This window comes from Aedes albopictus, chromosome 3 (genome assembly GCF_035046485.1).
Source record: "Aedes albopictus strain Foshan chromosome 3, AalbF5, whole genome shotgun sequence".
Taxonomy (NCBI): Eukaryota; Metazoa; Arthropoda; class Insecta; order Diptera; family Culicidae; genus Aedes; species Aedes albopictus.
In genome coordinates, this window is record NC_085138.1 from 25,473,506 (window position 1) to 25,490,014 (window position 16,509).

Below are 16,509 nucleotides of genomic sequence, written 5' to 3' on the forward strand. Positions count from 1 at the left end.
CGAGGACTAATGCAAACTGGATTGTGAAACCAACTACGTGGCACATGCAATCGGAGAGCAGCCTATGGCCTGTCCAAAGGTGTCGGATCAAGAGGGTTATAAAGGGACAAGCTCGTTAGAATCCCAAGATGACCTCCACAATGGGCGACTTATACACCTACTCACGATTTCGAACGCACAAATCTGACAAAGAAATGAACCAGCGCACCAGATTTTCCTATAGGGCACTGCACTGTTTTGATTTTGTATGGGATTTTGACATTTCCTGGCCTTGTTGTTTACAAAATCTCAATAAGAGCGAAAGAGAGGGAGAGAATTTCGTGCAGAGCCCTATTCAAAGGTTGTTACAAGAGAGCAAGGACAAAATATACATTACACTTTTGTTCGTGGACTGCTTCTTAAGATGTGTGCATTTCAGGTTCTGCTGATGTAATGTTGAACTGGGATTCGAAGGAGTTTGTCCATAAAGTAACAAGTAGGCCTTGCTGATTCCGACTTGGTTTGACACTTATGTCGGATTCATTTTAAGGCCTGAGTTGAAACTGGATCAGTGAAAAAGTGTAAACAAACAAGCGTCAAGCCAATTTTCATTCTAACGAACCTGCGGTGGGTTGGGATTGCAGCTGTGACATGATCCCCTTCCAATCCAGGTTAGAACAGAATCAACAACGAAAACGACCTTAGTTTTTTAGAGACTGTTTATATCAGAGACGCGCAATCTACCTATCGAACTGTCAAATCGGCTACCTATCGAACACGCCAGAAAAAGTATGAAAACAAAGTCTGGCGAAAAAGAAAAATTACCACACACCCGTTGTTCACCTGTCAGTCCTGGCACTCTTGGATCTCGATAAGCTTTCATAGCTTTCTCCTCCTGGCTCGAAAGCTTCTGTCGGCGTTTCAAGAGCTTCGACTTCAATGACTTCATAGTGTATCCTCCATCTATTCCTTCCATCACCGTAACAAATCCCTCGTACGACTCCGGCAAACTTGCTAGTATGAAACCGCCTTTCAATTCGTCAGCTATCTCACATCCGACTTCCGCCAGCTTGTCGAACATTGTATCCATTGCGATCAAGTGCCCTTCAACGTCCCCGTCCTCTTCCAGTTCCAACCGACTCATTCGCTGCAACAGACCTACCCGACCTGCCGACGTTTGCTTCACATGATAGTCGTGTAGGATGTTCCACGACTTGATTGATTAGTTGCAGCTGACTACTTTCAACCAGGTATCCAAATGTAGCAGCAGCACGCTCATCCTTATCGATCCATGCTTCAGTTCCTTCATCTTCCGGAGGAAGATCGTTGACAACTACACGCCACAGTCCTTCTCGAACAAGAATTTGCTTGGTCCTTTCTTTCCACAGGTCATAGTTACCACAGTTCAGCCGAACCGCTCCAGTCTTCAGTTTCATGTCCATTCTGTTTCTCTTGTGCCGCAGAGCCAAACTATCTTCACTCGCTACTGTTTCATCCGGGAGCACACTCGCTTTATTTTACTTCTGTGGGCCCATAACCTGTTGGGATATTTATCTTGGATGCGAAGTAAAAACACCGCTTTATGCCACGCGTCTTTAATGGCGGAAATAAGAAACGAAAGTGAAAAAACAACAATCTTAAATGTCAACTAATACTAGTGCTACATCTACAAATCAGCCTACTGCGACCTTATTGAAAATGTTTTACAACCATCACTGTTCCTACAATGAGTACTTTGACTGTCAATAATAATATAAAATTATGTAAGGTTACCCCAAAATCATGATTCAAGAAATATTAGTATTTATATTATTATATGTTCTAGAGGTAAGAAATGTCAAAGGAAGTCAAAAATCTTGTAGCAGAAAAGCGCAAAAACATCTTACCATCTTTTATAATAAAAATTAAGCTTTCGGCCCAACAAGCCATTCGGCCTAACGTACTTCGACCTAATACTATTCTCCTTTAGATGCTTTTTTCCACTTTTTTATATTGTGAATGCTAACTGAATTTTATTTGTTTTTATTTAAGGACAAGGTATTTGGAGTACATTGCTCAAAATTTCTAGAGCACCGTTTTTTAGAACCGTTGAACGGATTTGGATGAAAATGCATCACGCTAATTGTTCAGTGGTTGTCAACAGCGTGATGCATTTTCATCCAAATTCGTTCAACGGTTCTAAAAAACGGTGCTCTAGAAATTTTGAGCAATGTACTCCAAATACCTTGTCCTTAAGCTAATTCTTCATAAGTTATTAGATTCGTTTTTGCTTCGACTTTTTCCACTGTGCAAGACAGTAGTGCGTCTGGCCCACTACCTATTCCAATCGACTCACTCCTACGTGGTCCCCCGTTGATTTGCAAATCGGAACAGTGATAACGGATAAAATTTCGAGGTGACGAATATCGTAAAAAAATAGCGATTAATTCAATTCACAGGAACTGCCACGGTCCGTGGTGCATTGTGCATTGTGATATCGCTGGTGAAGAATTTGCAAACGCAGTGACATCACATCAGACGAATGCTTGTGGTGACACGTCATCTTGATGATAAATAAAGTTAATACCTAGATAAGAAATGTGTGACATATGATGTAATAGATGTAGGGCAAGTTCTACTCCTCGACGTGGTGTCTTTTGATCTTTTGTCATGTATTGCGATTTGACTCTGACTCAGATACAAAAAAGTCGCATGAGCAGAAGCCTCATTCTGCAAATTGGAAATGCCTAACTAATTACTGACTTAGGGTCATTATATGCATCATCGAAGCTTCGGAAAGAACAACTGACAATGATGACGAGTGGTCTAGTCCAAGTTATGATAAATTCACGCTTTTCGTATCATCAACTGACACGGATGCTTTATTTTTTTGGAAACTATAATGATGAGCGTCAGTAAAAATTGAAGGAATTCTCTTCAATGGTGAATTTTTAAATAGTAAACAAAATTTCGACCTTAGTTCGCCTATAGAAAGCAATTTACGTTAGGATTCCATCCACGAGCAAGAAGAAAATGCTACATCAAATAACAAAACGTAGCATGTTTGTCGTCAAGATTTTGTTGTTGTTGTTTTCAAACGCGATTAAGAATTATATTTAATCCTGCACTAATACTTTTAATAATATGGAACGAGCTCACCAATAAATACCAATACTTGTGACCATTGGAGAACCAAATCTAGAGGAACTAAGTAGCCTTTGCCATTGATTAGCATCGTATCTGTGGATCTGCCTTTGGACCTTGTGTCCATAAACACATGCAAAAATTGATTCTCAACAATAGACCTTTTTCATTTGATAGGTTCGGTATGCGATTGTTTTTAAATACATAAATTCATTAATGAGTTACAAATTCAATTTCTCAAGTGAACTCTGAAAATCATATCAGAGAATACCGCTGAGGTCGCTGACATTCCGCCTTGAAACACATTCCGCAAGCATTCGCAAAATTCCGTACCATTTCATCAGCCGAAGACATCAACTAGTGGTCGAAAAAAGTTTGCCCAAGTCAATTCGATCTCTTTAAATAGAAAAACTAATTTTCCACACTCGGCTGGGTGGTGGTGGTGGCTGGCGTCAAGAATCCGCCAGAATCGAAGCAAGAATGTCTTACGGAAAACAGTCGCTAAGATAGGTCGGTCGGTTAAAATGTCATTTCGAGAGTTCTATTTTCATGCCATCAACGACCACAACGAATGCGCCACGTGTTTATCCCTTGCGGGGATCATCCATCGCATCGCCAACTTCGATTTCATCCCATCATCGCATTGCATCGCCAACTTCGATGCGGACATTCTTCGCTCAACGTCCATGAACTTTTCGATCCAAGCAAGCAAGCAAGCCGGATTCGATCATAAAACGCTCATGGATGAATCATCATCATTCCTTCTCCGCGTAGCGAACAGATTTAGTGCGATGTGTGAGAATGTTTCCTGAATGAAAGGCACAGCTCTTTCATAGAGGGCATTATTTTTTGTGTGCAGTAGACACCTCTAATTAATTACGTAAACTGTAAAAGGCGAAACCTTGGGCCCTTGCTATTGAACCCAACACGAAAACGACGGGTCGAACAGCAGTTTTTTTTTGCTTGTTTATGATTCTTCTGTCCAAGAATGACTAATTTATTGCAGTCAGTGATGAAAATCATTTGGAAGGTCATGCTTTGGTTCACGTCCTTTTAGAAGTTGAAGAAATATTATGCTTTTGGTCGAAATACGAAGTGACCGAACGTGCGAAAATTGATTTTTAACCTACTTAGAAATGTCGCAACTCAATTTGGATTAGTGCATATTGTTGCTCTTAATTAGCTTAATGATGCGCAACAGAAAAAAATAGATTAAAATTTACTTCGCAGCTGCAACTTCGCATGTGCTTCTAGCGACGACTTCGATTTGGTGGTGCGACGATAATATCCGTCTGAATCTTCGAACAGTCGTTATACAAATCGTTGAATCTTTGTCTGAATGTCGTACAAATAAATAATTGTCTTGAAAGTAAGATCAAACAGTTGGACGAAAACTATTCATATCACAGAAAATTGATATGATCGACAAAATTCAGAATTAAGATTGATTAATATCAGAATTGAGATTAACAAAATGAGAAACGTACCATCCAACCACAAGTAGATAGATTCCGTTTCCTTCACTTCTGTTTTCATTAGGAAGAGAACTGTAGTGCAAAAGAAACCAATGTAAAGTAGATGAATGTTTATTTATACATTCCTTCTTGCTACCGGCTCCGGCGGTGTGGAGCAGTTGCGAAGAGATGATCATCATAGTAGGCGAGAGGCGAGAGGAAGATCATACCGCGGCGGCCATGTGCAATATGTACTCTCCATCGTCGGCCTTTGGGAATGCGCTAAATATCATCAAAATAACTGCGCGGCCACTTGATTCACTCTAGTACCAGCTTCTAGTACTGTTTATGCCAGACAGGCATTGCAAATTCCGCATGAACCGGATTAATCTTCGACTGATTTTGATCCGAGTGCAGTTTTGGATTCAACGGACGTTTGAGATGGAATTTTGAAAACAATGTTTGGCTATGTTCATGATTTCACCTTTCCACAGAAGTTTACTGACATTATGAAACATCAAAGTAGGCCATCACTCCCATGCCACAAATAGTTATTATTTTTTTCTAATAAATAATCATTAGTTCGGTCATTTATCTTCAACGATGCCGTTAGGGCCTAGCTCTAGGCATAAAGACGAATTTTCACCGAAACCAAGCAAACAACTGTCCATCAACAAATTAAAACAATGAAGCTAAAGATACCTTTCAATCAAACGTTAACGACGACAGCAACCGTTTCCTATTTTCTCGTTCGAAACAAAGCACAAATCAACAAACAGCCCAATTGGGCACCATTTTCCCCGTTCAAGTTCCATATTCATGACAACCATCATCGTCACACGATTCGTTTGATAATGGGCCAATCAATTTGGCAACACGGGCGCGTAAATTTCCGAGAAATTAACAAACTGTCAAAAAATCATCCCCAAAGCAATAAAGTAGGCTATCGAGTGAAAATTACTATATTATGTAAGGAATCTAGTGATGCCACCACATCTTTTCCTTGCTTACTTTGTGTTAGAAATTCCGAAGACGGTGCCAACATATCTGACGCGACATCTAGGGGTGTTGTTTGGCCATTAGGTCGGTAACTACGGTAACCAACGTGGCAACATTGTTGTCAAACGAAAGCCGCCCTCTACGACGCGAAGGGTGATTTTAAGTACTTAAAGTGCATCGCAGACAAAGAGAGTAGGTACGTTTCCTCCTCGACCAGTCGAATGTCAAGTGATGTCGATCGGACATCGATTCGCATATTATGGCTGACAACAAAATTAGGTTGGAATTTGGCGAGGTTAAGTACCGTCTGCCTAAAGAGGGCACGAGCGAATCGAATGATCCAACGAACGTAAGTGCAACAATGTTTCTGAAAGAATGATCGCTGGTGATTGAGTTTACAACAGAGTTGCTACCAGTCGGTCAGTCAATCAGTATAGTGTAGTTACACGTAGTCTATTTTTGGGGACGTAGCGATGGGGAAATGGCGTTTTTTGTCATGCTTTCGAAAAGATGGACTCAAGGTCAACTCGAACAAGAATGTACTGAACTGTATGTTGGTGGTAATTGTTATGTAAGATCAGGAAGCCCAAGCCATTTTTGTAAGTGATAATTTACTTGTCATTAAAACTTCACATTAAGTAGAAAACCTGAAATATTGCGGTAAGCATTCAATAACTGCAACACGTTTACGTTATGTTTATTTAACGAAACTCGATAACTGAACGTTTGACAGGTGTCAACAGCCCGTCGAGTAGCCTGTGAACTTTTTGGTGCTATCTTGCCATCTCGCACAAGAAATATGACGTTTACTGAGGTTCCCGTTTCCAAATTTTCCGAATGAGTGAGGAAGACAGTTCAAAATGGCGCATAGGCTCGTTGATTTTAAATGAACTCAACATATTTTGGTCTCTTCACTTGGGCTAACTTGGCATACTATACTGAACTGATAGAGGGCAGTGTGATACAGTAATCGTTAGATAACTGGAACATGTTTACGTTTCGTTTAGCGAACGAAATTCGATAACTGCCACGCCTGACAGATGTCAATACATATACCATCAATTGACATTGAAATAATGCTAACTTCATCTGACTGAGGGCTAACCTTGCGCATCATTTTGACGTTTGACGGTGCGATTACCTGCAAACTTGCTGCAATCACTGGACTTACAGTTGAAAGGCATTGAGATCATGATAAACCTTATCCCTCCTTGTGCATTAGGGTCATTTTTGACCCAAACCGTACACTTCGTCAGTGAGCTGTTCCCAACCTAAAATTAGGGAAGGCTTTTAGCCCTAGGCTAGTTCATCCCGGGACCCATGCTTTACTTTTCTTCCGAAGGATCCTATTTGCGGTTTAACCACCTACCTACTTTGAACGTTTCTTTTTAAATGGTTTAGAGCTGTTTCTAAACAGCTGTTTTGTTTTAATTTCTAGAAGTGTTTCAAAATCTTTCGGAAGTTTATCTAGATTTGTAACATTTTTTTTTCTAAAAACACCATAAATCTATCCGTAAATGTTTGGCGTTTGCATAACGCATATTACTGAAAAATTCGTACCTGATTCTGGAAACATTAGCTACTTCCAAAGCTGTGGATCGTTTTTTTTCCTTTCCAGCCTTTCCACATTCCTTACTGGACAGGAGAGTGCTCATTTTTTCGATCACGGTAGTGGTTTGCATAGGATAATAGCTCTACGATCTCCAGCTTTCGAAAAAGATATGGTTTCAAGCAGCAATTACGCAGCAAATACTTTTGAAATGTTGGTCCCAAATTGTCAAAACATTCTTCGAATAATAGGATTACTACTGGGTTTAGATTTCAAATTTCTCATAGAAGAATCCAAATCCATCAACTATTCTGTCCTTCTAAGCATGTGGGACAAAAACCTCCTTATTTTGTGAACAATAAGTTAACCTTAACTGTTTCCAAAATTCTTCCAAACATTGTGTCAAAAAATCACCAAAAAATTTCGCCAAAAGTTTTTTTTTCACGAAAATGTGCTAAAAGTACCTCAGCGAGATATACAAATGCAGTCCTGCGAGAATTCCTTTTGAAATTGCTCCATTCAAAGATACATATAACTAGAAATTTAATAAGAAAATCTTTAAAAATTCCTGTCAGTTATAATTTTTCACAAATGATACTAGTCAGTTGTCCTCAAATTTCTTTAGTAACTTATTTTTCTTTTCAATAATGTTTCCGAGATTTTGTCTTAAAGTTCAGTTTTTTCATAAATAGGTAATTAAATTGTACATAAAAGAAAAAAAGGTTTAAATTTCACCATAATGTCCGTTAAACTTCAGGCGAACATTACCCTAAATACTTAAAAAAATATAAAAAATAAAAAAAAGTAGTACAGTTCTTTAAATTTGAAAAATAACTAATATCTTTCACACTGCCAAACAAAACATGTCCCAGGCTTATATGAAATAGGGGTTTCTGCATGTTTGGGATTATTATTGATGTATAAAATTTATACAGACTGTTAAATTAGGTTTTTCGATTTTTGGCCTATGACTGCTGTGCAGTTAAGCTCTCCAATAAAACAGAGTATTTTCCAAATTTTCTCCAATTTTTTTTAAGAAAATCAGACAAAATGTGATATACTATCTATAGTATATCAAACAATTGTTTGTGGATGCACATGAACAAAAAAAAACCGTTGATTTTTTTTTCACAGCGCCTTACATAACTTAACTAAAAAAACTAAAACACTATAAATTTGAAAAACAAAAATATTTAATGTATTTTTCGATAAAAAGATTCTGAAACTTGTCGTCTAAACTTTGCTAAGAGTTTCATATCTTGATGGCATAAATTTCCCAAATGTGGGAGAACGTGCTTCTGGAGGCGACCTTTTGAAGAATTGCATATCTTCATTTATTTTCTGGTCCAACTAAAAATTTAAAGAACCGTAAGCAAGCGGCTAGAATTTTATAAATTTTTGATTTATCTATAAACTTGTTGTAAGCATTTCTCGCAGCTTAGTATCACACGGGCGTATCTACAATGATCGATTTCTCTTCATCGATTTTCTCTTTGATCAATATAACTTGACTGGTAAATCAAGTCAAGTTATTGGTATAGTTTTAGATGATAGTCCTGCAACTAAAAACATCAAGAGATTATCCGTACACTAACCGTATTTCCTGGAAAAATCCAAAGAGAAAATCGACGAAGAGAAATCGATCATTGTAGATTCACCTGTATGATACTAAACGCGAGATAAAAGAAAACTAAAATGAATACAACGAAAAACAAGCGTTGTACGAAAATCCAATGTGAATTGCCTAAGATTTCCTAAGATTTCCAATGTGAATTGCCTAGGATTTTGGAAAATTTCTTAGAGGAATGCCTAGAAACGTGGTAAACATATAAAATAGTAGCTGAATTCCTTGTTGAAAGTCTGGGATAATTTCTATTTGTATTTTTCAATTATTTTTCTTGAAAAGGTTTTGAATTTTCCACCTGTGGAATCTAGAAAATGTTTTTGTAGAATTTCTAAACAATTCATATTGAATTGTTTTAAGAAATCTCCGAGATGATGTCTCGCCTTTCTCGAATGCCTTTTTTGCAATTTAGGATACTTCCCAATTTATTTAACATAGTTTTCAACGGAAGTTACTTTTAGAATACCTTCCGCAAAATTCTTTTTTTTTTGTAGATGTCACTGAAAAATTCCTCCACGAAGTAATTGTACCAACCTTCCAAAATTTACTGTTGTCCATTTTTAAGTAACTTCGTTAACACATTAGAAATTAAATCATAAGTTATTCCGTAGGAATTCTAAAAACATCCAAAGAACTTGCTCAATAACCTAACCAACAATGATCGCTGAATAACAGCTTATTCAACCAAAAATTTTAAAATTAAGCTTAAGAACGGTTTATTCAGCTGTTATACTGCAACAATGTTTTTTTTGGAAAAGTTTAATGTATCATGGCGTTACAAAAAAAGGAATTTAAAAGCATAGGAAAAAAAATAGATTCACTATTTGCATTAGAAATTCCTCTATAATTTCAGACATAAGATATTCTTATGAATTACGAACCGTATTTCTTCCCTAGAAATCTTTATTAGATCATTTGAATGTGATTCCTCTAAGAAGTTTATATGAACTGTCCCTCTTTTCTCGCATACGATAGTCCTCAAGTAGTTTTTCCAAAAATTTCCAAGTTTCAAAAAAAAGTTCGATTTTTTTATTATTTTTTTGTAAACTTTGCCCAATGAACCTTGGTTTTCTTTTCCCATACAATATCACCTTGATTCATAAACTCCGCGAACAAAATTAAAATTTCACTAAACATTGTCTCACTCCGGACCGGAGTATCCGCTGGTGGCCAGAATTATTGTTGGTCATCGGTATATTGTCTTTTCATTTCTACAAAATTTTTGCCGGATTATATTTCTCTACAAAATGTGGTATATTTTCACGAATTTTTTAACGATATTTTTATATATTTTTGCTATTCATATAAAAAAACGTAATAAAGATGTAGGCGATCAATAAAGTTTAGCAGTAGGCTTGTTTGGGTGGTCTTTAGCATGACTGCTTGACTGCTTTTTAGCTGACGCTGCTAAAATTACGATTTTCACCGTCATTTGACACTACCAGCCTTGATGATATCAGCTTCGTGATGACTTTAGAACTTAACCACAGACAAACAGACGTAACACTTTAATAATTCCCATCGTACACCGATTTAACGGACTATTTAAAAAAATGATAGTTGGCCAACTGTCCATCCGTGGCGCTCACATCGTTTTTGTTCGAGTTTGACGTTTGCTTACTACCGCCATCTAGTTCATGGTCGGCCAAACTCAGTGATTTTAGTATTGGGCGTAGGGTATGTGTGCCATCAGTAATCTCATGCTCCCATATTCATCCTATTCGAGAACAAGCGATTACGGCACCGATTGATTCCGTTCTTTTTGTTTTCATGGGTGCTCACTTCTAACAAAAAATACAAAAATAAGAAACAAAACAAACAGCGCTTCAATCCTTTGTTTTTCGTAGGATGACAATGGGAGCCACATGCTTAAGAAGGGAACTAATACCCTATGTGTTTCCGTGACTATGATTTGAATCGAAAAATGTTCAAAGAGTTACGTCTGTTTGTCTGTAACTTAACACTAGACTTATTGCAAGCATATGTGCAACAGTGCAAAAAGTTTAGCATGATACAGCTTGTGACGCTAATCATACGGCCACTAAGATCCATTTGTTGCAGAATCACTTGCGCCATACGGCCTGGCCACTGGTTGCATTACTTCATTTTTTGTTTTTTTTTTCATTGAATAACGGAGCAATATTTTCAAAATAGGTTTCCATATACATTTAGTAGAAGAATCAAGGTATATTTTGATTTTTTTCCCTGATGGAAAATGAATTTCAATTTTACAAAAACTACTCGAAATTTCGAAAAAAAAATTTTTTCGAAAAATGATAAACATTTCCACCAGGAAAAAAATCGGCAGATACCTTGATACCTCGGTAAGATCGGTAAAATCGGTAGATACCTACGCATACTGAGTTTGCACCGATCATATGGTTGGTGACGAAGTATGTGTCAGTCGAGCTTCAATATCAACATTCTAAAAACAATACGCGCACACTTGTTGTTGGTAGGCCGCGAGAGTGCGGGAGATTGGCATCTAAGAGCCGAAAGAGAGATAAAGTTGTGAAAGACGGACCCGGTTTAGGGTGGTGCTTCGAATCCAGTTTGACTTTCTATTCTGCAGAGTTGTAACTTGTTCTGTAGCTTAGTTGGTTAAAGCGCCGGACTAGCGATAACGGAGTCGTGGGTTCGAATCCCACCAAAACAAGTGGTAATTTTTTCACAAATTTATCTCTCAATTTGCCAATTAAACGTACTTTGCCTAAAATACTTCAAGTTTTTACGTCTACCTTGATCCTTTCTCGTAAGAAAATGTTGCTCCGTTATTTAATAAAAAAAAATAAAAAAAAAACAAAAAAATGAGGAAAAATGCGTCCAGTTTTGCCTTAAATGTTTGTATTGCATCTTCGATGTACTGCAAGCATTAATAGGGACAAGGTAATGATAGCATTAGTCAATTATTTTTCAGGATTATGGATTCAGGATGAGTGACTGTGTAAGTGTCATAAATTTTTCAATTTTCAACCTTTTTTAAATCTTTTTTATGAATCTTTCACAAATTAAATTTCAAATAAACACGTAGAACATTCACGCAAAATATGAATTTTGAATGATCTTTTTTTGTTTTTTTTTCTTCTTTTTACAAAAAAAAAATAACTTTAGAGTAAACAGAGGTTTCTCTATTTATATCATTTTAATCCAGAAGACCTTACGAATTCCAGGTTTCAACAACTTTTGAAAAATAAGCCGCAGCCTACTGTGTATGTGAAGACTCCACAAGACGTGACTTTTTGAAAAACTCAGATCCTTCAAGGATGAAGGGCATCCTCACCTATTTTGATTATGATGGATCAAAATGAGTAGAATTTTTTAAGACTTCGTGAGGTAGTGTTTCCTGATGACTAATGATGAATGATGAAAGGATGAAAATAGGTCGAAATTCTTAAAATTGTATTTTACACTATGTATTTGAAAATAAGTAATTTACTGAAATGCAATTATCCTGCGCTGCAGGGAACCTTTTTTTTCAACTGTATTAACGAGATTTTTAGCCCTTGACTAGTTCATCTCGGGACCCACGCTTTAACCCTCGAGCGATCGCGCTGTTGTATTTTGTACAACACGTTGAAAAAATCTCGCTTTTTGTACTCAGCCTTAGTGTGGTGCTGACGCAGGTAGTCAACCGCGCGAGTTACGGAAGGTTAATTCCCTTCCGAAGGAAGAACTCACATTTTGCGAGTTTGTCGGGAGTGGGATTCGATCCCAGGTCCTCGGCGTGATAGTCAAGTGTTCCAACCATCACACCAGGTCCGCTCCACAAGCAGAGAACCTATTTAAAATGTTTTAGATAAATAGTAGTTAGATATAACTACCCAGTCACTAAACAGCTTAATCCTCTGATGAAAAATTATCCTGATTGAACGTCGCGATCACCAAGACAATCTTTATTTATTTCATTCGCAGTTTTATGAAAAAAAAAAACAAAAAGCATAAAGACATGGCTTACGCAGCTTCTTACGCTGTTTGGTGAATCTCCTTAATATTTTCCGAATATCCCAACACAGTCTTTGCATCTGGTTGATGAAAGTCACGATATTAGCAAGTTGAAATAATGGACAATTTTCTCAAAATATAAAATAAATAAATTTGAAAATTTTTGTAAATAGGTAAAAAAAATAAAAATACACATTTCGCAATGTACATTTGAAATATAAGACGTTAGTGAGTTACAGTAAGAATGTCAACTAAATTGATGAGTTGATTACGAAGAATTAGATGTATGAACTGAGAAATTTTGCTCAAAAATGAACCAAAAATCAATTTTAAATTCCAAGCGTTGTATGGAAAACATGTATGATCTACCTTTTTTTTTAATTTTTTCCCATCAAGTTTTCTGTCTCAATGCATGATTGTACACTACACATGATCATCAGCCAACCGAGATCAAAAATGCTGTATAGTAGTGTTATAGAAAAGATGCTTGTCTTTCAAGTGTCAGGCAGCATCATGCCTGTGAAAGACATGTTTTTTTTAGAATGAGCCCTATGGATTTTCACAGAGTGATAAAATCAGGTAAAAATGTGATTAAATCTTAGGTAGATAAAAACGGGTTATGACTAAGTTACGATCAGTCATATGGCAGATTCAGACAAATATAATGTTGCAAAACACTACTGAATAAATCTAAAAATGTAAAAAAAAAAAAATAAAAACTCTCAATCTAAATTTTCTAAAAATGTAACTTTGGAACAATAACACTAGTTTACGAATTTCAAATGACTCAACGTACATATGTACTAGTTTACGGCATTTTTGAACACGGTATGCTGATTATCGTTTTCAGTGTAAAATCATGCTATGAGTTGGGAAAAACGAAGGAAAAAATTACAGTAGAAGAAAAATATTAAAAAAACGTACCCCAATATTTTTTTTTAATTTCTGCAAAAACTTGAAAAGAAAGTCCCGTAAACTCACCAATAATACGCCTTTCATCAATCTGACACAAAAACATTGTTCAGATGATCGAAAGATCACTAAAATATTTGAAATTGGTTCACTATGATGTATGCTATTTGATTTTATTTTTTATTTTTTAATAAATTTCCTTTTTTTCAAAAAATGTCAAAACTCTTTTTCAGTTATAGTCTAGAAACTATTCTTATTTAATATTTTTAGAGCATGATTCCGGAATCAGCACGTAATTGTGCATGATAAATGTTGTTAATAGAAGTTTATGACTGCCATGTTAATTGGAAACTAGTGTAATAGCGTGGCTCAAAATACCACATGTCAAAAAGTTCGATGTGCTGAAAAACTTTGTCGAAGACCGCAAAGTCATCCGAAGCTTGTAAGAAAAGATACATGCAGACCATCTGGTGGTGCTTAACATTTAACATGTAAAGGAATAACAATAGCAATAAAATCTCATTGAATGGGTCCGTACTGTCTAGGCTATAGCTTTTTTTCGCAAGTGTCTGATCACGTTACGGTCTTCGGCAAAGTTTTTCGGCATATCCCAGGCTACATTTCTATAGGATTGATTACGTGTTTTAAGGGAAATTAGAACCCCTCAGAAGAAAATTGCAAAAACGATGTTTTCCCATATAAACGCCCATACAAACTTTAAACGTGGCGTCATATGAAACGAACTAAGAAAGGGGTCCATCAAATTTTTTGACATGTGGTTTTGCCATACAAGCTTGAGTCACCCTATAGTGTAATCATTCAAATGAAAACAACCAAAATTTTGGTTTAAATTTAAACTAGATGAATGGTTGTTTCAAATTGAATCCTTGTTGAAGTGAGTCGTAAACACTTGAGTTGAGTTTATAACAAATTCAAAGATCAGGGTAATAACTAATAAAGATGTGAGAAAAGACTGTAGAACATAAGGTCAACTATTTATATGAATCATTTTATGTTAGCTTGATTAGTGAATGATACTTTTGAATTTCAAAACTTCGGCATAAAAATCGCCAACTCAATAACTGACTGATCTTTGCCAAACCTTAGCCAACTTTATTTGGGTTCCCTCACAGATCTAACAACCCCATCAAACAAGGTCATTGACAATCTCCGGGACGTAGAAAGGTTCCTCCTCTGGTATACCCAAGGGTATACCCGCTAACGAACCTCCCAACAACCAGATGAGGAGGCCTTTCACTTAAGCGGTCATTTCCGATTAATATACACACTTTAACGAGACTTCCTCACACACCAAAATGCCCCTGCTCTTGCTAGGCTCTTAGTTGGTACTCAAGTGCATACCCCGCTGCCGGTCGATGCTTGCTCATCCAACCCATAAACAAAAACTACCGAACTGAAGCGCCAAACTTTCTTCCACCGCACCGCACCGGGTGGTTTCCTTGTCTTTCTACAGTGCCTGTGTGAACTAGCAGCAACGATCAAAAACCATCGAAAGCACGCTGCTCTTACTGTTGCTGCTGGGCTTCGCCCAATTTGTGCCATTTATGACCCGTATCCGAGAGGCACACGGCCCCACCGTGGGTCTCTGTGCGTGCACTTTTCCTTCACACCCTATTAACTCTGTGTGAACTTTTTTCGGGGTGAGTTTGGAATCTTTGATTGGAACTATCTATCTAATTTTTACTAAGTTATACATGAAGTGTTGGAATTGATAACAGTTCTATATATCAAATCTTACTTTTCCTATATGTACTTGTAAAAATTTCACGCAAATTTTGAAAAATTTTGATTTTTGCAAAAAAAAATTAAATAAAACGGACTCACCACTATCAACCGGAGGGCGCCGAGTTCGTGGGCAACGTCCGTCATTGTGATGGCGATTTGCGGGGAATTTCCACTACTAGTGGGGCTGGAATTGGGCTCTGGCGGCTGCTGCTGCTGCTGCTCTTCCTCTTGACTGGACAGCGTGCTTGCACTGCTGCTCTGCTGCTTTGGCACAATTGAAAACTCACTTCAATATGGAATTTTCAAATCGAAACGAAACTGAATTGTACTTAGCTAACTGGGGGTGTTTGCACAAAGGTTGTTTCTTCAGAGCTCCGCGCGATCCACTTCACAATCAACGCTCCAATCTGTTTGTTGCTCCACACTCTGAGTTGTGTGTTCTATAGAATCCAAAGTATGTTACGATTGATTTTTTGCAACACTGGAAAACACTCGCTGATGGGCCACTATGAATTTTGTTGATCCAACTGCAAACAATAACTTCACGAACGCTTGCGGGTCGAATGCTTGTCCTCGAAACTTCCGTCAAAAACTAACAAAACGCAAATGCACACTTCGATTCTGCAACCCTGAAGAAGGCGCCCAAAGGCAGTGCTGCAAATTGCTGACTTCGTTGATCACACTTCGAAACTATCCAAATCAGGCTCGATCGCTCTCGGCGATGAATCCTGGTCCTGTTCTGACGCTGGATGTCGACTGACTGACTGGCCAACCGATCGAGATTCGCGATTTTCACTGCTGCTTGGGATGTGCCAACAAACTGTGAAATGCTGCTTGCACCAGTTATATCTTCGCTCGTTTTCGCGCTGTGACACGACCTTGCGCCAAAGACTGACCAACTGTACTACTCTACTCTGCCTGCGCGTCCAACCAAATAGGTAGTAGGTCCCAAGAGTTTCGCGTTCGCGCGTCTCCCTCCAAACCAAACAAACACGACACGACGAACAGCTGAGTAAACCAACCAAGCTAAAACGCGTGCGAGATTCGATGCGATGTGATGCGCGCGAAATGTGCGATGCGGGCACTTTAATTACTTTCTTGCGAGTGAGCGGTGTCGAAATTGGTTAAATGCTTTTATAAATTTTCGTTGCGGGCCGCCGTCGTTGCTGCCGTGTCGACGA

General features: G+C 37.7%; 1 protein-coding gene and 1 long non-coding RNA gene across 2 annotated transcripts in view; both read right to left on the minus strand.

The window, feature by feature from the left end:
* Positions 1 to 16,444, minus strand: part of LOC109426120 (actin-binding Rho-activating protein) — a 55,564-nt gene extending 39,120 nt beyond the window's left edge. Inside the window, exon 1 of the mRNA XM_019701553.3 lies at positions 15,428 to 16,444. Coding sequence (XP_019557098.1) covers positions 15,428 to 15,472 — 45 coding nt within the window. The 5' untranslated portion in view covers positions 15,473 to 16,444. The remainder of the gene's footprint in view (positions 1 to 15,427) is intronic.
* LOC134292189 (uncharacterized) lies at positions 213 to 2,004 on the minus strand. Its single transcript, XR_009999514.1, has 2 exons — positions 1,138 to 2,004; positions 213 to 1,099 (listed from the first exon to the last, which is right to left on the minus strand). It is a non-coding gene; the product is annotated as an uncharacterized LOC134292189 (long non-coding RNA).
* Positions 16,445 to 16,509: the final 65 nt, after the last annotated feature.